This window comes from Oncorhynchus clarkii, chromosome 29 (genome assembly GCF_045791955.1).
Source record: "Oncorhynchus clarkii lewisi isolate Uvic-CL-2024 chromosome 29, UVic_Ocla_1.0, whole genome shotgun sequence".
Taxonomy (NCBI): Eukaryota; Metazoa; Chordata; class Actinopteri; order Salmoniformes; family Salmonidae; genus Oncorhynchus; species Oncorhynchus clarkii.
In genome coordinates, this window is record NC_092175.1 from 16,197,741 (window position 1) to 16,220,454 (window position 22,714).

The following is a 22,714-nucleotide window of genomic DNA, read 5'->3' on the forward strand; positions in this document are numbered from 1 at the left end:
AGACAGGACAAGGAAGAGCGAGGAGAGAGAGAGATAGGAAGAGAGGGAGAAAGACAGGACATCTGGTTCTCAAGTGCCGTGGTGCCATCGCTGAGTGAATTGATTGGATTGGCTGAGCTGGCAGTGGCATATGAGAAGGGCAGTTGCATAGAGTAGGCTGTGGTTCTGTGGAAGAGATGAGAGCCTTAGTGCCCAGTGTTAGACTGATGTACTCTGGCCCCTCCACGCCAGCTGTGGGTGGGATGGATGGATGGATGATGAGCAATGACAAATGCATGTACATGATTTCTCTCCCTTTGTTCTTTTTCTGTCCCTTTGTTTCTCATTTCTCATTTCCTGCCTGACACACACCTCCCCTCTCACCTCTGGTCTCGCCTGTGTCACCTTCCTACTTCTCACCCACACACACCCACACACTTTCTCTCTCACCTTGTCCCTTTTCCGACCCTCCTCACCCCATCCTCCTCTCCCCCCTCCCCTTCCAGCCGGTGTTCTATAAGGGTGTGGCGGGCTCCCAGGTGACCCTGTCCAGCCTGGTGAACCAGAGCAGAGCCATGCTGGAGGAGCAGGCCCGCCACCTGCTGACGGAGACAGAGAGGCAGACCATGGGCTACTACGTGGAGGAGTACCGAGACGGACACATAGGGGTGGAGCAGCTGGTCATGGCCCTGTTTGAACTGCTCAACACACACGCCAAGGTGAGGATTGTGATTGTGGAGACACAGCGTGGGGCGGGTGTGTGTGTGTGGGTGGGTATCTTTTGTTTGTGTGTGTGTGTGTGCGTGCGTGTGTTTCAGAGAAAGAGCGAGAGAGAGAGACCGAGAAAGAGAGAGACCGAGAAAGAGAGAGACCGAGAAAGAGAGAGACCGAGAGAGAGAGAGAGACCGAGAGAGAGAGAGACGGAGACAGAGAGAGACAGAGAGAGAGACCGAGACAGAGAGAGAGACCGAGACCGAGACAGAGAGAGAGAAAGAGACCGAGACAGAGAGACAGAGACAGAGACAGAGAGAGAGAGAGAGAGAGAGAGAGACTGAGACAGAGCAAGAGAGACCGAGACAGAGAGAGAGACCGAGACAGAGAGAGAGACCGAGACAGAGAGAGAGACCGAGACAGAGAGAGAGACCGAGAGAGAGAGAGAGAGACCGAGACAGAGAGACCGAGACAGAGAGAGAGACTGAGACAGAGAGACCGAGACAGAGAGAGAGACCGAGACAGAGAGAGAGACCGAGACAGAGAGAGAGACCGAGACAGAGAGAGAGACCGAGACAGAGAGAGACCGCGACAAAGAGAGAGAGACCGAGACAGAGAGAGAGACCGAGACAGAGAGAGAGACCGAGACAGAGAGAGAGACCGAGACAGAGAGAGAGACCGCGACAAAGAGAGAGAGACCGAGACAGAGAGAGAGACCGAGACAGAGAGAGAGACCGAGACAGAGAGACCGAGAAAGAGAGAGAGACTTAGAATTGTGTGTGCATACATGTGTGCAAGAAACAGAAAGACAAATTCCGATGTGTTTTGCGTGTGTCTGTTGTTGTGAGGTGCATCGTGTGTTGGGTTCTTGTGTTCCCTCACTCGTAGTGCTTATGGTGATTGCTTGCCTTTTCTCTGTACATCCATCACTTGAATGGCAAGTTTTGTGAGACTTTCCGTGATTTATGTTAAGGCTTTTGTGGTTGCTCAGACATCTGTTTTTCTCAGTTTATTAGAAAGCCACTTGTCTTTCTGTCAATGCCCTTGCCCTGCACCTCATATAAAACAATGATTTATCAAATGTATTGAATTCACAATTGGTAAAGTGCTTTAAACAGTGTTGTTTTGTTGCAGTCTTCATTCCGCATGGTCTCCTGATGCATGTTATAGCTCCCTATAACCCTGTCTCCCTCCCCTCCCCCAACCCTCCTCTTAGTTCTCCCTGCTATCAGAGGTGCGTGGCCTGGTGACACCCCAGGATCTGGAGCGTTTCGATGGGATGGTGCTGCGCCGTGAGATCCAGGCTTTGAAGGCCCGGCAGGGGGGTGCCAGTGCGGCCGCCCTCCACCCTGACTCCCTCTCCATGGTTTCCTACCCAGATACCCTGGCCTCCTCGTCAGCCAGCTACATGACCTCCACCACCCTCAGCTCAGCACGGGTAGGAAGGCTGGGCCGCAGTGGACCCAAACTGTCTGTCTGGCTCTGTCTCTGGCTAGCTATGTTTGTCTGTCTGTCAGGCTGCCGTGTCCGTCTGGCCGTCTGTCCATCCGTCTGTCTGTATGTCTGTGAGAGTCTGAGTCACTCTTCATTTTTAGGTGTCACATTTGTCTCGAAGCAGACCGATTTGAAGGTGTCCCTGTTTGATGAGTTGTAGAGGATAGAGCTGTTAGGATGACATATCGTTCCTCGGAGTGCATGGGGCAAGGACAAGGGTTTCTGCAGGACAGAGGTGCTATGTCACAAATGCCACTCTATTCCCTATATAGTACACTACTTTTGACCAGGACTCTTAAAAGGTAGTGCTCTAACTAGGGAATAGGGTGCCATTTGGGACATCGTCAGGCATGAGAGCACTGTGCCCCTGCTGAGTTGGAAAGGGCCTAAACCAGGGATCATTAACTAGATCCAGCCGTGGGCCGATTTTTTTCTGCAATATGTAGACTGAAATATAATTATTTCAAACCTTGCCAATTGCCGACATGGTATAATGTCACGTCTCTCTATTATGCGTGGGAATACTTGGGAACAGATTTCTTAAATTAAAATCACTTGGGGCTGATTTTCTGGTGTTTTACAGTCTTTTATGTCCAACAATGAAAATTCCACATGTATTTTTTATATTTTTTATTTTACCCCCTTTTCTCCCCAATTTCGTGGTATTCAATTGTCACTATCTTGTCTCATCGCTACAACTCCCGTGCGGGCTCGGGAGAGACGAAGGTTGAAAGTCATGCGTCCTCCGATACACAACCCAACCAAGTCGCACTGCTTCTTAACACAGCGCGCATCCAACCCGGAAGCCAGCCACACCAATGTGTCGGAGGAAACACCGTGCACCTGGCGACCTTGGTTAGCGTGCACTGCGCCCGGCCCGCCACAGGAGTCGCTGGTGTGCGATGAGACAAGGATATCCCTACCGGCCAAACCCTCCCTAACCAGGACGACGGCAATTGTGCGTCGCCCCACGGACCTCCCAGTCGCGGCCGGCTGCGACAGAGCCTGGGCGCGAACCCAGAGTCTCTGGTGGCTCAGCTAGCGCTGCGATGCATTGCCCTAGACCACTGCGCTACCTGGGAGGCCCACATGTTTTTTTTAAACCCTGGCCTAAACCCTTCACTAGAGATGAAAGAGACGTATTTATCTAGAAACTTCCTCCGTTTAACCCCGACTCCCCCCTCCCTTTTCAAACCCCCAGGAAAGACTGCTGTGGTTGATAGATATGATGGAGGTAGGAGTTGTTGCCAATTTTCTTATTTTACATCCATTTGCAGTGATTCTCTGCCTCTAATTTTGAAGTGAATACAGTTTGGAGTGCTTTAGTCTGCATTCATTTGTCAGGTTGCATAAAGACAATGGATATAACTTTTTCTGTTGATGTGACTGTCCTTTGGACATTTCTGTGTATCCCTGTGTGTGTTGTATGTGTGTGGACATATACTTGTGGGGACCAAAAAAAATTACAAATTGGGGACGTTTTGCCGGTTCCCACCATGAAAAAGGCTATTTCTACGGGGTTTAGGGTTAAGGTTATAATTAGTGTTACGGTTAGAATTAGGGTTAGGGTTAGGGGTTAAAGGTTAGGTTTATGAGTTAGGTGTAGGGTTAAGGTTAGGTGTAGGGTTAAGGTTAGGTTTTGGGGTTAGGGTTAGGGTTAGGGTTAGGAGTTAGGGTTAGGTGTAGGGTTAAGGTTAGGTTTAGGGTTAGGGGATAGGGAAAATAGGATTTTGAATTGTGTGTCCACCCACAAGGTTAGTAAAACAAGACTGTGTGTGTTGATGTGTGTGCGTGTCTGTGTATGTGCGCATGTGAGTGTGCGTAGGTTCGTCATACATGAGCATGCATTCTGGTGTGTGCTTGCATGCATGTGTGTGTATGTGTTTCCCTATTCGCAGTGCATACACACACATTGTTTCTGCCGGAGTAATTACAGACAGTCAGACTGTCCACTATTGATGTCTCCTTCTGGGGCGCAAACCAGAGAACAACACTATTAACCAGCTAGCTATGTCACACACACACTCAAACAAACACACAGGCATTCACGTACACACACACACCAAGGCATGTGCAAACACACACACACACACACACACACATATGCACACACACACAGATACACAGACTCAATACACTCTGGACAGTTGAGATAAGCTGCAGCTGTCTTACCATAGTACACCATGGACAAGGCCAGACCTCCAGACCTGTATGTGTGTATATGCGTGTGTGTGTGTTCGTGTGTATATGTGTTTGTGTGTGCGTGTGCATGTGCATGTGCATGTGTGTGGTCTGGACTGTGGCCCACCTTATAGTTGTTTATGTTTGAGTCACAGTTGAATGCTGCTGCTACTGTTTTGGAGAGATTAGTGAGTCTGGGGGATCACAAACATTGGATTTATCAACTAGACACAAAATGAGGTGTACAGTCACAAACCCAATCACATACACACACTGACAGCTGATCACATGCGTGTGCATTCACACACACACACACTCTCTCTCTCACTCTCTCTGTCACACACAAACACATATAAATTAACAGCTTCCTCTCACCATGCACATGTGCAAGATAGATGGAGGTAAGTAATCCCCGTGCCGATAGTGAGTGTATAATTAGTAGGGTTTTGTTTTGGTACAGGTAGAGTTTAATGAAGGGCACTGCTGCTTTGAACTCACTAACAGTGAACAACACCATGCAGATATCTTTGGTTTCAATTCGTGTGTTTGCACTTTTGGTTGTGTGCCGTGTGTCTGTGCCGAATACCCACCTGTGGTATTGCGTTCCAAGCATAGAGATTTGAAGGTGCGATACAGAGGTAAAGAGGTGTGTGTTTGTTCTATATCTACCTCCCAAAACTTTGAGATTGGAAGGTAGATTTAGAATGATATTGAGTTATTTTTCCTCCCACGGAGAGATGGAGCAACTCCTACGAAATGCAATTTGGATCAACATTTGCTTTGGGATAAACAAGCAGCTGTGTTTGTCATCTGTTCACGTACGCTCCCTCGTTCTCCCTCCTCTCTTGCTCTCTCCCTGTCTTTCTTCTTTCTATCCCCTCGTCTCTCTCTCTCTCTCTTTCTCCCCATACTCTCTTTCTCTGTCTCTCTATCCCCTCGTCTCTCTCTCTCTCTCTCTCTCCCTCTCTCTCTTTCTCTCCCCTCCCCCCTCTCTCTTTTCCGCTCTCTTACTCTCTCTCTCTCTCTCTCTCTCTCTCTCTCTCTCAGAATGACAGTACGGTGGAGAGTAATGGGGGGGATACTCAGGAGAGTCTGGATGCGCTGCCTGACATATCTCTGGTGAGCCTTGCAGTAAGACCCAGACCCACAACCTCATTAAGATGGACAGAGCAGAAGATGGAGGGTTAGGGAAAAAAACAACAAGACTGAGAGGAAACAACGGATATGCAGTTTTATATATATACAGTATACATACATCATAGTTCTGATTTCTTCACTATTCTTCTCCAATGTAGAAAATAGTAAAAATAAAGAAAAACACTGGAATGAGTAGGTAGTGTCCAAACCTTTGACTAGAACTGTATATATACAGTGGGGAAACAAGTGTTTTGCAGGTTTTCCTACTTACAAAGCATGTAGAGGTCTGTAATTTTTATTATAGGTACACTTCAACTGTGAGAGACGGAATCTAAAACAAAAATCCAGGAAATCACATTGTATGATTTTTAAGTAATTATTTTGAATTTTATTGCATGACATAAGTATTTGATACATCAGAAAAGCAGAACTTAATGTTTGATACAGAAACCTTTGTTTGCAATTACAGAGATCATAGGTTTCCTGTAGTTCTTGACCAGGTTTGCACACACTGCAGCAGGGATTTTGGCCCACTCCTCCATACAGACCTTCTCCAGATCCTTCAGGTTTCGGAGCTGTCGCTGGGCAATACAGACTTTCAGCTCCCTCCAAAGATTTTCTATTGGGTTCAGGTCTGGAGACTGGCTAGGCCACTCCAGGACCTTGAGATGCTTCTTACGGAGCCACTCCTTAGTTGCCCTGGCTGTGTGTTTCGGGTCGTTGTCATGCTGGAAGGCCCAGCCACGACCCATCTTCAATGCTCTTACTGAGGGAAGGAGGTTGTCGGCCAAGATCTCGCGATACATGGCCCAATCCATCCTCCCCTCAATACGGTGCAGTCATCCTGTCCCCTTTGCAGAAAAGCATCTCCAAAGAATGATGTTTCCACCTCCATGCTTCACGGTTGGGATAGTGTTCTTGGGGTTGTACTCATCCTTCTTCTTCCTCCAAACACGGCGAGTGGAGTTTAGACCAAAAAGCTCTATTTTTGTCTCATCAGACCACATGACCTTCTCCCATTCCTCCTCTGGATCATCCAGATGGTCATTAGCAAACTTCAGACAGCCCTGGACATGCGCTGGCTTGAGCAGGGGGACCTTGCGTGCGCTGCAGGATTTTAATCCATGACGGCGTAGTGTGTTACTAATGGTTTTCTTTGAGACTGTGGTCCCAGCTCTCTTCTGGTCATTGACCAGGTCCTGCCGTGTAGTTCTGGGCTGATCCCTCACCTTCCTCATAATCATTGATGTCCCACGAGGTGAGATCTTGCATGGAGCCCCAGACCGAGGGTGATTGACCGTCATCTTGAACTTCTTCCATTTTCTAATAATTGCGCCAACAGTAGTTGCCTTCTCACCAAGCTGCTTTCCTATTGTCCTGTAGCCCATCCCAGCCTTGTGCAGGTCTACAATTTTATCCCTGATGTCCTACACAGGTCTATGAGAGCCGGAATTCTTACTGGTTGGTAGGTGATCAAATACTTATGTCATGCAATAAAATGCAAATGAATTACTTAAAAATCATACAATGTAATTTTCTGGATTTTTGTTTTAGATTCCATCTCACAGTTGAAGTGTACCTATGATAAAAAATTACAGACCTCTACATGCTTTGTAAGTAGGAAAACCTGCAAAATCGGCAGTGTATCAAATACTTGTTCTCCCCACTGTATATTAAACAGCATAATATGTGTATATATATATATATATATAGCTTTCTTTCTTTCTTTCTTTCTTTCTTTCTTTCTTTCTTTCTTTCTTGTGGAGGAGTCTGTTTACAGACAGATATTAGTTCACACCCTCTTCCTGTTCCTCCTCCTACTCCCTCCTTACTAAGGAGGAACTAGTTCTCTGTTTGACACCTGAGGTAAAAGCTATAATCACCTACCACGGTTACCAGAGCAACGGTAACCGATGTTGATGGGAGGTTGTGTTGGTTCCAAGGTGATGTAATGTGGGACACAGAAAGCAGAGACCTGAAGAGTCTTAAGAACACTTGAACTCCATTCAGCCAGAACATATTTGTGTTAGTTCTGATTGCTTTCTCTTATTATTTATTTTCACCAATCACTTCATTCATTCTCTGGCCACTCATGTTGCTGTTTTCGTTGTTCATTTCACCGTTGGTTTTGGTTGGAGGGGAGAGCTTGTTGCCGCGGACTGGGAAGGTGTAGCCTGAGGTTACACAAAGACCATAACTGAGTCCTGGCCTGACTAATTCAGTTGTGTTGAGTTCTGAGGCGTGACAGTTGGTGGTGGTGTGTGTGTGTGCGTGTGTGTGTGTGTGTGTGTGTGTGTGTGTGTGTGTGTGTGTGTGTGTGTGTGTGTGTGTGTGTGTGTGTGTGTGTGTGTGTGTGTGTGTGTGTGTGTGTGTGTGGAATGATGAGATGAGCTGTAGTATATGAGTGTTTTATGGGATGAGGGGAATGTGATTTATTTGTTCTCCTTTTACCTTAGGATGAGGTGCACTCCACGTCCGAATCTCCCCCCACCTTCAAACCCCCACCCCCCCCAGGGGTGCAGAGACGCCCCAGCAGACGGGACCAGGTCAAAAAGCTTCCCTCCTCCGAATCCTCCCATTCCGGGCTCTACTTCACCGCCCCCTCCCGTAACCCCCCCATTGACCAGAGGGGGGAGCATAGACCCCCCTCCTCACCCAAGGTCCCCCATAAAAAGGATACCTCAGTCCCCCCTAAGAGGGACCCCTCTGCCCCCCCTAAGGAGGAGATGGCAACTGCCCAGCTCTCCATGGTCAACAAGCACCCTATAGGCCCCTTCCCCCGAGTCCAGTCCCCTACTAGGACCACCAAGCCTGCCGCCCCCTCTCCATCTCCACCCCCTCCGCCGCCGCTCACTGCCCCATTCGCACCCCCTCCGCTTCCCCACAGCCAGGACAAGTCCTCCCCTGGCTCCAACAAACAGCACTTTGTCATGGTGGAGGTCCATAGGCCCAATGCAGAGTCTGATGTCAACGAGGTGCGGTCACTCCCCCAGGCACGAGGTAAGAGGCATGGGGGACAGCCAGGATTACTGAAGGGAGGAGGTTGGAAGTTGGACTCCGAAAACCATGAGAGCTGATTTGGACGCAAAGGATTGGTTACACAAATAAGAGGAAGTGCATGTCTATGTGTACTCATGGGTGTATGTGTTTCTACCTGAGTGTGTCCCTATGCCAGTCTCTAACCTCCTGCACCCATCCCCCCACCCCCCAGGTGCCAACCTGTCCCAGCTGTCAGACAGTGGACAGACGCTGAGCGAGGACAGTGGGGTGGACATTGGCGAGTCAGGGCGTTTCAGCAAGGAAAGCAGTCCCCGTCCCGGCCGCATACGCCCCCCACGACATCCCCAGGGGGCAGGAGGGGACACCCCCTCCAAACCGGTGAGGAGGACACACCAGCGGGAAGAGTGAAGACACAGAGAGAGAAAAGAGGGAGATGGATGGAGGGTTGACTGGATGGATTGGTGGATGAATGGATGGATGATGGATGGTTGGGGGGGAGCCAAAAGTGACAAGAATGACAAGAAGAGAAATAGAGCCAAGTTGTCTTCTTTCACTTCTCCCTTTGTCTTGGGGCTCGTTCTCAATCCTAACTGTGATTTCTTTGTGTTTTCTTCTCTCTTTTGTGCACATAGTTTTTCTTTCTTTGCTCATTGACTCATTTCTGTGTCCTTTCAGTGATTTCTCATCCATTCAATCATATCTCATACTGCAGTAGAGGTCTCTCGTGCCCTCTGCCTGTCCCTTTATGCTTATTGCTGATTGGTGGTTGGGTGGAAGGGAAATTGTTGATTCGTTCCAAACTGAATGGGTGGACCAATAGGTAACAAAGGTGCAAAAGAAAAGTGTACATGGTCAGACCAGGCAGACTCTCCAAGGTGAATATTTGAGTAAAAAAGCTGAGTTATGTTATCCACCCTCTCTCTCTCTGTCTTTTTGCAGCCGGGTCTCTTGGAGCCCACCTCCACACTAGTGAGGGTGGCAAAGAGTGCCAGCACCCTCGGCATCGCCATCGAAGGGGGTGCCAACACACGCCAGCCCCTGCCACGCATCGTCACCATACAGGTGGGTGTCAAACAGCCTAACATCCCTCCATCTCAAGTCATCTCCAAAATGACAGTTTGCCAGGCAATCCCCGGCACCTGTCAGAAATGATCCAACCATGGTACTGTTTTGCGACTCTGCGCTGTTATTGGTCCGTGCCGCCTCCTCTTCAACACCTGGCTACGCAACGCAGCCTCTGTCAGATCAGTCTGCGTTTACATGCTGGAAGTAGAGAACTCAAACAGAGCTTTTAGAGGTTTATAACCTTCAGAACACAAGTGTTTCTTGGAAATGTGTCACCCTCAGAGAGTGGGGTCACAGCCAGGGTCTGCCATTCAATGGCAATTCTGGAGCAATCAGGGTTAAGTGCCTTGCTCAAGGGCACATCGACAGATGTTTCAACTTGTTGGCTCTGGGATTCAAACTAGCCACCTTTCGGTTACTGACCCAATGCTCTAACCTCTCGAACCACTAGGCTACCTTCCGCTCCACATATGTGTTGGTATGCTAGCGAGAAACTGCTGCAAAGAGGGAGGGGTTTATATTCAAATATTGCAGTAGCCATGGCAACAGGGTCGAACATAAACCGTGTGATCTTGTGGCTGAGGTAAGATGTCTGTTGGGGGCTAGTTCAAGATGGCCCGAAAATATTTTTGGTTTCTCGGATTGTTCTGGCAATTCTGACATAGAAACGTCATTGGGAGGAAGGATGTTTTGATTGGCTTTGTACATTTGTTTCACACATGTTTTTTAATGATGAAAGTGGCCATTTTAGGCCTATGCATACCTTCTGTTTGACCCTATGATCTGTGAACTGTACACGAAACAGACAACATCTTGGTGACATTATGCTTCTTATGTGCTCTCAAATATGGTGGTGCTCATAAAATGGATCAGAACTTTCCAGCCTCTCTGGAAATGTGATGTACTTGTAGAGTACGTATATTGTTCCAAATAATGTCTTAAAAAGACAAAATCCAAAATTGTACTCTTGAGATGTCACTATTAATATATTTAATGTTGAATAAATGAATGTGAACATTTCTATTTCCGAATCTAGACATACTGCATATGTTAGAGCAGTATAACGTCACCAAGATGTTGTCTGTATCGTGTACAGTTCTCGGATCACAGGGTGTTACAGGAGGTAAGGGCCTAAAATGGCCCCTTTCATCATGATAAAAAAAAGTGGTAAAATATCAAAATCAGGTCAAACATCCTCCCTCCCAATGAAGTTTCTACGTGAAAATTGCCAGAACAATCTGAGATACCCCAAATGTTTAAACCTTGCCAGGTGCTTGACATGAATGGATTACTCTAAGAGTACATCAAAATGTTTTTAGCTTTGTTCCAAGCACCCTTTCGTTTGTTTACACAAGAAGATAAAAGTTGAGCATGTTCTCTCCCTTTACCTGAAAGAGTACATCCACTGAGAGCACTGACCATTATGTGGAATAAAAGTGTTGCCACCTTGGCTGAAGGCCACAGCTATAAGAAGCTGAGGGTAATAACAGTGAGTCTGGCTCTAGCTCTGTTCTGCTCTGATTTGTCTGTGCCTCTATTGATTAGCATAAAGACTGAGGAGAGAGGAGGGCTGGGGAGGGAGCTGTGCTGTTCTCTGGAGTTCAGTGAACCACTGAAAGCCCCAGCTCGAAAGATGCTTTGGTGAGAATGGCGTGAAAGGCTAATGAAAAATAAAAGAGCCACTGATTGCGAGGAGAGCGACAAAGGCTCTTGCTGGGAAATCAGCATATTCAAAATCAAAGAGAGCAAGAGAGGGAGAGAGGGAGAGGGAGAGAGGGAGAGAGGGAGAGAGGGAGAGAGGGAGAGGGAGAGAGGGAGCGGGAGAGAGGGAGGGAGGGGTGAGAGATATACAGAGACAGAACAGAATATGTTATACAGTGTGTTAATAATAAAGGGGACGTGGACTGAGAAAGGGTGCAGAGAAGGGGAGATAGGGGAGGAAGAGAGAGAGAGAGAGAGAGGCGGGCTAGCGACAGACAGGCATGAGTGGGTTTTAATTCCGGGACCGTAGCTCTCCTCATCAACGGCTGTAATGGAAATGCACAGACAAAATGCATGAGCCATGATATATGGACGCGCTCTCCTCTCTTTTGTCTAATCCCCCCCTTTCTCTTTATTTATGTGTTTTTTTCCGCTTTTCACTATCTTAGGAGTTGGGAGTCGGCACAAGGTACCCGAGCGTGCTCGCCAACCAGGCTGATTTTCATATCAACGTGGCGCTGCCACGCTCCCCTACCATGATATCACAGTGTCCACAATCAGTCACAGGGGACACGGCCTCATCAGCATTGATATTGGTTGGGGGGGGGGGGGTCGGTTGGTCCAATCAACCTCTCCCATTCCACTGTAGTTCCAGTGAAGAACCCATGCCATTATCAGAGAGGTTAATATAGGACTGGGCGTTAATTGGCTCGAAATCACCTATGGAGCTATGCGTCCCAAATGGCTCCTTGTTTCCTATGTAGTGCACTACCTTTGACCAAAGCACATCCTTGGGACGCAGACTCAGAGCTACAAGCCATATCAATGACTGTAAACAGGGCTCACATCATACCCTAGCAACATTCCTGAACGATTGCTTACTCACACCACACCACACTCACACGTATGCACATATAGAGTATTCACAACCGTTCACAACACCTAAGACGTTTGCTTCATTCAGGATGATACATTTGGGAATCATACCTAGGTCCGTCTGGTGCTCCCCGGGCCCTGTACAGCACTACAATAGTATTTTAGTAGTAACGTTAGTTTTCCTCTTGTAGCTGCAGTCTCCCAGGTCACGATGTGGTGAACGTTCCAGGCCAGTAGCCCTGTAGAGTGAAGGCGCCGCTGCGGCCACTATCACTCCGTACCACTCTCCCTGAGCTGCTGCTGCTGCAGTCCCTATCACAGGCATCTCCATGTCGCTCCAGTGGCCGGGGGTAATTGTGGCCGGCTCGGTAAAAAAAGAGAACCAATAATGCTCTAAATAACAAAACGTATAGTGATAATCATGCAGATAATGCATGGCATTTAAGGGACTGGAACTGTGGTGAGAGATGAGATCACAAAGGTCCTTTTGCTTCCTGGTTCGTTAGCAGTTGTAATGGTGACCAATTGCCAACGAGCATTTGACATCTGTTTGTGCTCTCTTCATCACTCATTTTGTTGGTCTTCCTCTCTCTCGCTCTCCCCCAATCTCTCTCTTTCTCTCAGAGGGGCGGTTCGGCGCATAACTGCGGGCAGCTGCGGGTGGGTCAAGTGATCCTGGAGGTGAACGGGGTTTCCCTGAGGGGCCGGGAGCACAGGGACGCCGCACGCCTCATCGCAGAGGCCTTCAAGACCAACGAGAGGGACCACGTGGACTTCCTGGTCACTGAGTTCAACGTGGCGCTATAGGAGGAAGTAGAGGAGGTAGAGAGAGAGAGACTTGTCATGGAGAAAGAAGGGACGAGGTATAGGCACAGCAGAGGTAGAGAGGAGAGGGGGGCTGTTGGGGCAAAGTGGCATAGGCCTACATACTGTATTTTGCATGGGTTCACCTACCAACTACCCTTGGTCCCTCCACCTTAGTATCCTTCAGTTTAATTCAAGCTTAAGCCCACACTACTAGACGCGGATACAGTTGCACTCTAAGTTGAGTTGCACCCATGAGATTTCAGTAACATTTTACTTGACAGCCAGTTTCATGACACATTCATAACCATGTCATAACCATGTCATAACAGCTGACATGACACATTCATAACCATGTCATAATATGTCATAACAGCTGACATGACTTGTCATAATATGTCATAACAGCTGACATGACTTGTCATAATCATGTCATAATATGTCATAACAGCTGACATGACTTGTCATAACCATGTCATAATATGTCATAACAGCTGACATGACTTGTCATAACACTGTCATAATATGGTCATAACACTGTCATGACCCATACGGTTACACATGTTGTGATATATATTGTGTTGTTTTATGGCTGGTTATAAGAGTGCCAAAACCCACATTTATTCAAATTAGTTTTTTCCCTGCCAAGAAGTTTCCTTTGGTTTGAAAGTTTGTTTCTGAAACCGTCCTGTATCACTTTACTTGGAACTGAGAAATTACACTTTATGACACTGTCAAGAAGCATTACGACCATCATAATCATATCAGCCAGATAGGCCTATCACCTACATGCCCTTATATCAGTCATCAGTCAATAAGAGGGTGTCTTGTCCTGCTCCTGAAATCTGCTCCTTCATTCATCCCAGTCATCAGCCACAGAGCATTGGGGTAGGTGAATGTCTGACATCAACATGTTTGCAATAACAATGGTAATTTAAAAGTAAAATATATAAACTCAGCATAAAAATAAACGTTCTCTCACTGTCAACTGCGTTTATTTTCGGCAAACTTAACATGTGTAAATATTTGTATGAACATAAGATTCAACAACTGAGACATAAACTGAACAAGTTCCACAGACATGTGACTAACAGAAATGGAATAATGTGTCCCTGAACAAGGGGGGGATCAAAATCAAAAGTAACAGTCAGTATCTGGTGTGGCCACCAGCTGCATTAAGTAGTGCAGTGCATATCCTCCTCATGGACTGCACCAGATTTGCCAGTTCTTGCTGTGAGATGTTACCCCACTCTTCCACCCAGGCACCTGCAAGTTCCCAGACATTTCTGGGGGGAATGGTCCTAGCCCTCACCCTCCGATCCAACAGGTCCCAGACGTGCTCAATGGGATTGAGATCCGGGCTCTTCGCTGGCCATGCTGGAGGCCATGCTGGAGGGTCATGTCAGGATGAGCCTACAGGAAGGGTACCACATGAGGGAGGAGAATGTCTTCCCTGTAACACACAGCGTTGAGATTGCCTGCAATGACAACAAGCTCAGTCCGATGATGCTTTCCTTCGATGATAAACGCAAATCCGACCATCTCCCCTGGTGAGACAAAACCGCGAGTCGTCAGTGAAGAGCACTTTTTGCCAGTCCTGTCTGGTCCAGCGACGGTGGGTTTGTGCTCATAGGCTACGTTATTGCCGGTGATGTCTGGTGAGGACCTGCCTTACAACAGGCCTACAAGCCCTCAGTCCAGCCTCTCTCAGCCTGTTGCGGACAGTCTGAGCACTGATGGAGGGGTTGTGCGTTCCTGGTGTAACTCGGGCAGTTGTTGTTGCCATCCTGTACCTGTCCCGCAGGTGTGATGTTCGGATGTACCGATCCTGTGCAGGTGTTATTACAAGTGATCTGCCACTGCGAGGACGATCAGCTGTCCGTCCTGTCTCCCTGTAGAGCTGTCTTAGGCATCTCACAGTACGGACATTGAAATGTATTGCCCTGGCCACATCTGCAGTCCTCATGCCTCCTTGCAGCATGCCTAAGGCACGTTCACGCAGATGAGCAGGGACCCTGGGCATCTTTCTTTTGGTGTTTTTCAGAGTCAGTAGAAAGCTGTTAGCTGTGTCTTAACAACCGTTCCACAGGTGCACGTTCATTCATTGTTTATGGTTCATTGAAACAGTGTTTAAAACCTTTACAATGAAGATATGTGAAGTTATTTGGGTTTGAAAGACACTGTTCTGAAAAAGGGATGTTTATTTTTTTGCTGAGTTTACAATATAAAAATACTGTTGACATGTAGGCTTTGGTGTAATGGAATATTTTACCTTGTGTGGTAGGTTATGTGAGTTTTAACACTCTTATGTAGGTGTCATAACCAGCCATAGAATAACGCAATATATGTCAACACAGGTCTAAATATATGTGTCATGATAGTGTTATGACATATTATGACATGGTAATGACCGTGTCATAACGTGCTATGACGCTGGGTGTCAAGTAAAGTGTTACCGAGATTTCTCCCATGGATCATGGACTTCCACCGTCCTTGTGACCTTGGTTTGTGGGATACTCCCTGTAGCAATCCCTTCTCTTGCCTGTGTGTATCTATATCTCATGTGCTGTCACTCTTTCTGTGTTGGCTAGTGGCTACATTCTGTGGATCTCAATTGGACACTTGGACAATGAGGCCATCGGCACTAGAGCTCTAGCTGAAGATGTGCTCCTACAGTGGTCAGTCTGCGGTCGGTGTCTCCTAATCCATGTCAGTCTGAGAGACAACCGCACACGTTAGAGGCACGAGCTGTGTCCCAAATGGCACCCTATTCCGATATAGTGCACTACCTTTGGCCAGAACCCTTTGGGCCCTGGTCAAAAGTAGTGCACTAAATAGGGAACAGGGTGGGACGTAGGCTCGTCATCCTTGCAGCAGAGAGGAAGAGGCAGGGGGAAACACCATTTTCCAATGCCATTTTGTTTTTGTATGTGTACAAATGAACAAATGTACATACAACAAAAATATATATATAAAGATAATCTATGAATTATAAAAACCTAATCTTATATGCTTAAAACAAAAGAATACTTCAAAGTGTAACTGTCCCTTAATCGCTCCGCTTTTCTGCAATCGTGTCCTCAAGTGAAGAGTAATGGAGATGATTGTGATTTAATTGCCCTCTCTGGCAACGCTAGTGTTTGTGTTTGCGCAGAGGGCTTGCTGGGACCTGTGTCACCTAGTAATTACAAGCCTAAGAAGTGGTAATGAGGCATTGGGGAAAAGGAACTGCTACAGAAGCTCTCTCTGAGACACACTCCCAGAACACTCACGTGGACCAGCACACGCACGCAGACATGCCGTTTTACCACACACACACACGCACACTCTGTCACACGCACACACACTCTCTCTCACACGCACACACACTCTCTCTCACACGCACACAAAGCACACACCCACATACATACATACGGGAATGAGGAGGGAGTCATGCCAATCAGAAAGAAGAGAGGAAGGAGGAACAAGAGGATTATTTTGTTTCCTCTCTAGGAGAGAGAGGGGGAAAGGGGGTGTGCAAGGTAGTGATGGGAAGTTTGTCTCTTTTTATTGACTAAGATTTTTTCAACTCGTTCAGTCAAAAGAACAAATTGTTCGACTCATTTCGTTAATTTGAGTCAGTAATGCCCAGAGCACACATGACCCCCTAACGCCGAACGATTAACTGAAAAATCGAAAGAGTCATAATTCTGCAAGTCTCTCGTTCACATTTCGTTCACCATAACGGGCTTATTGGAGCTGTCATTTGTGACTGAGACATGTAAATGTGTGCTATAAACAATGTACATTTGTGGATTGCTAGGCATACAAATAAGAGTAGCCTATTTCTTCATACATTTGAAATGAGGTGTGGTTGTGGCCGCAACCGGTCTAGATTGTGAAGGACTCTTAAATGACTGCTGTGAGGGTGATAAGCACAATGCCATTAGTGAACTGCAGCCCACCCCCAAACTATTTGTTCTCGAGTTCGAGTTTGTTGAGCAGAGGCTGTGTATGATTTGGTTTTACAAATCTGTGTCCATCATAACATTCAATATAAGCATTCATTATTGCAATCAATTATCAGTTCTAAATATGTTTTTTTTCTTCTTCTCTATGCTGGTGATCTATTTCCCTGCGCACATGACAGAGAGTTGAGGGTCGGGGCACGTCTCTGGAGCCGCTGAGCCAGAGGAGGGTGTATTAAAGGGGAATTTCACCCTGGGGGAACCTGGGCTTGTTTTTATTATGTCTGCGGCATTTCGAGGACAGTGAGATGTAATTGCCCAGGAGGAAGACAGGTCAGGAACTCACAAGCTGAATCATACACCCAATGACGGCTTCCGGTGTATTGGGGGGGGTTGTCCTTTTTCAATAAATAAACAGGAAGTCTTTCAGCGATATTCCTATCGGCAGATTCATTTCCAAATATACAAGCTGTCACATTTCAACAAGAATTCGACAATGGAGCATCTATTAGCCACATGGTGACATTCAACAAAATGGTTTTACAATCAGAGATCTTTTGTGTCTCGATAGATATGTTGTAGATGTGGCTAGCTACTAAACAGCAAGCTACAATGTTACACCCACCCACCCACCTAAAGCTAGGTTGACCAGCAAAGGTTAGCGCCTGCTAACTTGTTATGCGCCACGCCTCACATTTGTAACTTGTTAGCAAACTTGTAACATCAGCAACTGGAAATAATTTGACTAGCTAGCTACAGTATGTACCGTAATTGACGAAGGTTGAAATTGGTTATGATTATGACCTTGGATGCATTTCAATCTCACAGAATTATTAGTATGAGGCAATATAGGATTCCCGACAGATATAAATAACAAGTAAGGCATTTCCAGCCAGTTAGCTACATAAGTTTACTAGCAAACAGTGAGGAGAAACAATAATAGAACAATTTACTGTTGTAAATCTCTAAAACTGCAGCTGGTTTTACAAATATTTCCCACAGCATGCTTGATAGACATGGCTGTAGGTAGATACTGTCTGCCTACCTACCCAGGCACATTTGTACAGTCTGGTCACTGTAAAATGGTTGAGGGTTATGCCATATTTCTTTCTATTAGGCTAGATCTTGATGTAAATGTAATCTCTCTGCCTGTGCACATGTATGCGTGTTCAACTAGTCTACCCTAATGTTGATGTTATGCTGGCACGGTTCAACTGTTTGCTCAAACTGTTCAATAGAGCATAATGATCATGTCTTAAAGACAACACCGTTTGGTGCCTGGACAACTTCCTGGAGTGGATTCTAGACACAGAAACAGGATTAATTTGCCTGCGAGTGTCATTGTAGCAGAACTGTATCCTGTGAGCTGTATCCATCTCGAGCGATTAGATTAGACATTGCGCTGGATTTCAAGAAGATGACTCACGAGGAGCTGAATGGCAGTTTGATCATGACAACACTCCTCCCACAGTTTTACAAGCATTCCCTGATCTTACTGTGTTTCTTTGGAATGGCAATTTTATCATGGCCACCTCTCCCATCATCTGCTGATCACCAGTTCTCTGAGCTACAGATTGTTACACCAGATAACACCAGTGATTTGATTTGATTTGGGTATCCATTCCTGAGAAATCAACCTTAGCGGTGCAGTCTTTGTCCTCGATTCGGGGAAACAGGAGTCTCTCAAAATGTTTGTGTCCAGTTGCAGGGGGTCAGTTTGAATTTAGAAAATGCTCCGTTATTACAATTATTTATTTATTTTTATTTTTTTACTCCATCAAGTAATCAAACTATGTGCGCCGCCATCGTGCGTATTTCAAGTCTTCTCACACTTTGATCGAGACAGCTATCTGTCATCATGACATAGAGCTCTGTGAGAGAAGACTTGAAATAGACAAGATGTCGGCAAAAAATCTTTGGGTAAATCACATTATCTGGTGTAACAATCTGTAGCTACAGTTCTCGGCACTTGTGTGTCTCTACACCTGAGACACACTCTGACACATTGAACTGTACTACACGTTTCATACAATTATTTGTGTATGTTACTTTTACCATATAACATTGTTGTTCTCTTGAGTTAGCGTTAAATAGTGTACAATCTCCTCTATTTTAGATTTTGACAAATAAACAAACATTCTTTGGATATCTGAATATCTAGCTTCTGTTTGACACCACAGAGCCCTGGACAGCTTATATTAAAAATCCTCTGTGAATCCATAAGGGCAGACAAATGTTGATGACAGATTCCTGATTCTAATAATTATCGTGTTGATAAGCTGAACCAGGTTAGTGACAACTGGGTTTGGAGTGAAAACCTAAAGGAGGGTACTGTACATTTGGATCATATTCAGACCCCTTGACTTTTCCCACATTTTGTTATGATACAGCCTTATTCTGAAATGAATTTAATTGTTTTTTCCCCTCATCAATCTACACACAATACCGGTAAAGACAAAGCAAAAATATATATTTTTTGCAAATGTATTACAGATAAAAAACAGAAATATTTTATTTCCATAAGTATTCAGACCCTTTGCTATGAGACTCAAAATTGAGCTCAGGTGCATCCTATTTCCATTGATCATCCTTGAGATGTTTCTACAACTTGATTGGAGTTCACCTGTGGTAAATTCAATTGATTGAACATGATTTGGAAAGGCACACACCTGTCTATATAAGGTCCCACAGTTGACAGTGCATGTCAGAGCAAAAACCATGCCGTGAGGTCAAAGGAATTGTCCGTAGAGCTCCGAGACAGGATTGTGTCGAGGCACCGATCTGGGGAAGGGTACCAAACATTTTCTGCAGCGCTAAGGGTCCCCAAGAATACAGTGGCCTCCATCATTCTTAAATGGAATAATTTTGGAACCACAAAGACTCTTCCTAGAACTGGACGCCCGGCCAAACTAAGCAATCGGGGGAGAATTGCCTTGGTCAGGGAGGTTACCAAGAACCCAATTGTCACTCTGATAGAGTTCCAGAGTGAGAAACAATTTCTCTGGTTTGATGAAACCAAGATTGAACTCTTTGGCCTGAATGCCAAGCATCACGTCTGGAGGAAACCTGGCACCATCCCTACGGTGAAACATAGTGGTGGCGGCATCATGCTGTGCGGTGTTTCAGCATCAGGGACTGGGAGACTATTCAGGATCGAGGAAAAGATGAACGGAGAAAGTACAGAGAAATCCTTGATGAAAATCTGCTCCAGAGCGCTCAGGACTTAAGACTGGACAACGACCCTAAGCACACAGCCAAGACAATGCAGGAGTTGCTTCGGGACAAGATTCTGAATGTCCTTGAGTGGCACAACTAGAATCCAACTAGAATAGAAACCTGAAAATATCTGTGCAGCGGCGCTCCCCATCCAACCTGACAGAGCTTGAGATGATCTGCAGTGAAGAATGGGAGAAACTCCCCAAATACAGGTGTGCCAAGCAGACCCAATAAGACCCAATAAGACTCAAGGCTGTAATCGCTGCCAAAGGTGCTTCAACAAAGTACTGAGTAAAGGGTCTGAACACTTTTTATATATTTGCTGAAATGTTTTTAAAACTGTTTTTGCTTTATCATTATGGGGCATTGTGTGTACAAATTGTTTTGGAATACGTCTGTAACGTAGCAAAATGTGGAAAAAGTCAAGGGATCTGAACACTTTCCGAATGCACTGTAGCTCTCCAGGAACAGGACTGGCGATCCCTGTTCTACATGATCTTATGCGGAGCCACACTGGCTGCTTTTACACAGGCAAACCAATTCTGGTATATTTTCCACTAATTGGTCTTAATCACATCAGAGCTTTTTCAGAACTGATCTGATTGTGAAAAAAAATATCAGTATTGGGCTGCCTGTGTAAATTGTCCGGGTTCAGTAAGCTTTGTACTTATGGCAATGGGCTTGTCCTGTCTGCGGTGGACGGCCAGCTGGATAAGACTCTGCCGAAAGTGGTATAGGGCTTTTTAACCACCAACTGTTTGGTCCTCTTGCAGAAGATTTGCTGGTACTGCACGTCTGCTGGAAAGACATGGTTGTGGTCTTAGCATTTTACCCTTTTTGTGGAAGGGACGTAGGGCAAAACACCTTTATGGGTAAAGGTATCAACCAAATGGGACTGGCTAGAGCATTGTTTAGGGACAATGAGGGGACATTGGAGCTGGTTTTGAGGGGAAAGATCAGTCAACAAAGTCAATGGTCTGGGTGGCAAAAGAAGGTGTGAAAAGTCTTAGGAAGGCAGTTCTTACACAATATGAATGGTTGTGCATGGGAGATTGAGGAGAAATGGCACCTCAATAGCTCTCATACATAACAGTATATTTACTGTCTAAGCACAACCCTGCACAACCCCCCCAAAAAACTTCCTCTTCTCAAAGTGCTGTTTGTAAACCTCCCCCAGCCCATTGACTTTGACAGATCATTCTTGTCCATAGTGGCCCTTTGCAGGGGAGTTTTGTAGACGTGTCTTTGTATTGTGTTTTGAGAGTTTGCAGAGAGAATAATGAGGTGGTTGTGTCATTACTGTTGTTGTCTTGATTTTATACCTTTTCATTGTCCTTTGCTAGTTTCTGTCCCACAATCTCCTCGTGCTCCATAACCACAAGGTGTGTCCGCTCAGTCATGCTTGTGTACCCAAAATGCTCCCGCTTTGGGGTATTTTTCAGCAGGGCACTGTGGAATGACTCCAGACAACCTGAGATTTTACAATAATAACGGGTTAAAAGAGAAGCGGGGTAGACTAAATTGACTCCATGGTCTGGAAGGTACTCTGTGGTCCTCAGGCTGCCTGAGTGGTTGACACTTATAATCTCACAGCACAAACCAAAACAAACACTATCCAGTTCATGTTTATACCATGCTTACTGTAAATGTAGCTATCTTAGCCGTCAGCTTGTGAATATTTTGGCCAACTTACCTTCGCCTTGTGCAGACCTAGGGGTTAGAAGCGCATTTTGGTGGAATCAGATTCTGTACCACCTACAACAAAATACAAAACAATACACAATTTAACCACCCCACTAATTGTATTGATCTCTATTTGACTGGCTAGCTAAGCATACCTTATGTTAACATTCCAATATTGTCAGCTTGCTGTTAGCTAACTAGCATCACTAAATTGGCAGAAAGATTGCTAGCCAACTGAGACTGGCTGAGAACCACCTAACCAACTATAGACTATTTATACACATTCATCATTGCTACTAACACACAAACAGAGTGAGTTAGCTACAGTGGGGCAAAAAAGTATTTAGTAATTTTCATCATAGGTACACTTCAACTATGACAGACAAAATGCGAAGAAAAAAAATCCAGAAAATCACATTGTAGAATTTTTCATGAATTTATTTGCAATTTATGGTGGAAAATAAGTATTTGGTCAATAACAAAAGTTTATCTCAATACTTTGTTATATACCCTTTGTTGGCAATGACAGAGGTTAAACGTTTTCTGTAAGTCTTCACAAGGTTTTCACACACTGTTGCTGGTATTTTGGCCCATTCCTCCATGCAGATCTCCTCTAGAGCAGTGATGTTTTGGGGCTGTTGCTGGGCAACACGGACTTTCAACTCCCTCCAAAGATTTTCTATGGGGTTGAGATCTGGAGACTGGCTAGGCCACTCCAGGACCTTGAAATGATTCTTACGAAGCCACTCCTTCGTTGCCCGGGCGGTGTGTTTGGGATCATTGTCATGCTGAAAGACCCAGCCACATTTCATCTTCAATGCCCTTACTGATGGTAGGCTTTGTTACTTTGGTCCCAGCTCTCTGCAGGTCATTCACTAGGTCCCCCCGTGTGGTTATGGGATTTTTGCTCACCGTTCTTG

The 22,714-nt window shown here is 45.9% G+C and overlaps 1 protein-coding gene across 1 annotated transcript in view; it reads left to right on the forward strand.

Moving 5' to 3' along the window:
* The window catches only part of LOC139388152 (whirlin-like), a 101,971-nt gene extending 88,730 nt beyond the window's left edge, over positions 1 to 13,241 (forward strand). The window contains exons 5-11 of the mRNA XM_071134731.1: positions 486 to 698; positions 1,907 to 2,128; positions 5,413 to 5,484; positions 7,959 to 8,502; positions 8,714 to 8,880; positions 9,442 to 9,564; positions 12,769 to 13,241. Coding sequence (XP_070990832.1) covers positions 486 to 698; positions 1,907 to 2,128; positions 5,413 to 5,484; positions 7,959 to 8,502; positions 8,714 to 8,880; positions 9,442 to 9,564; positions 12,769 to 12,951 — 1,524 coding nt within the window. The 3' untranslated portion in view covers positions 12,952 to 13,241. The remainder of the gene's footprint in view (positions 1 to 485; positions 699 to 1,906; positions 2,129 to 5,412; positions 5,485 to 7,958; positions 8,503 to 8,713; positions 8,881 to 9,441; positions 9,565 to 12,768) is intronic.
* The last annotated feature ends 9,473 nt before the right edge of the window (positions 13,242 to 22,714 follow it).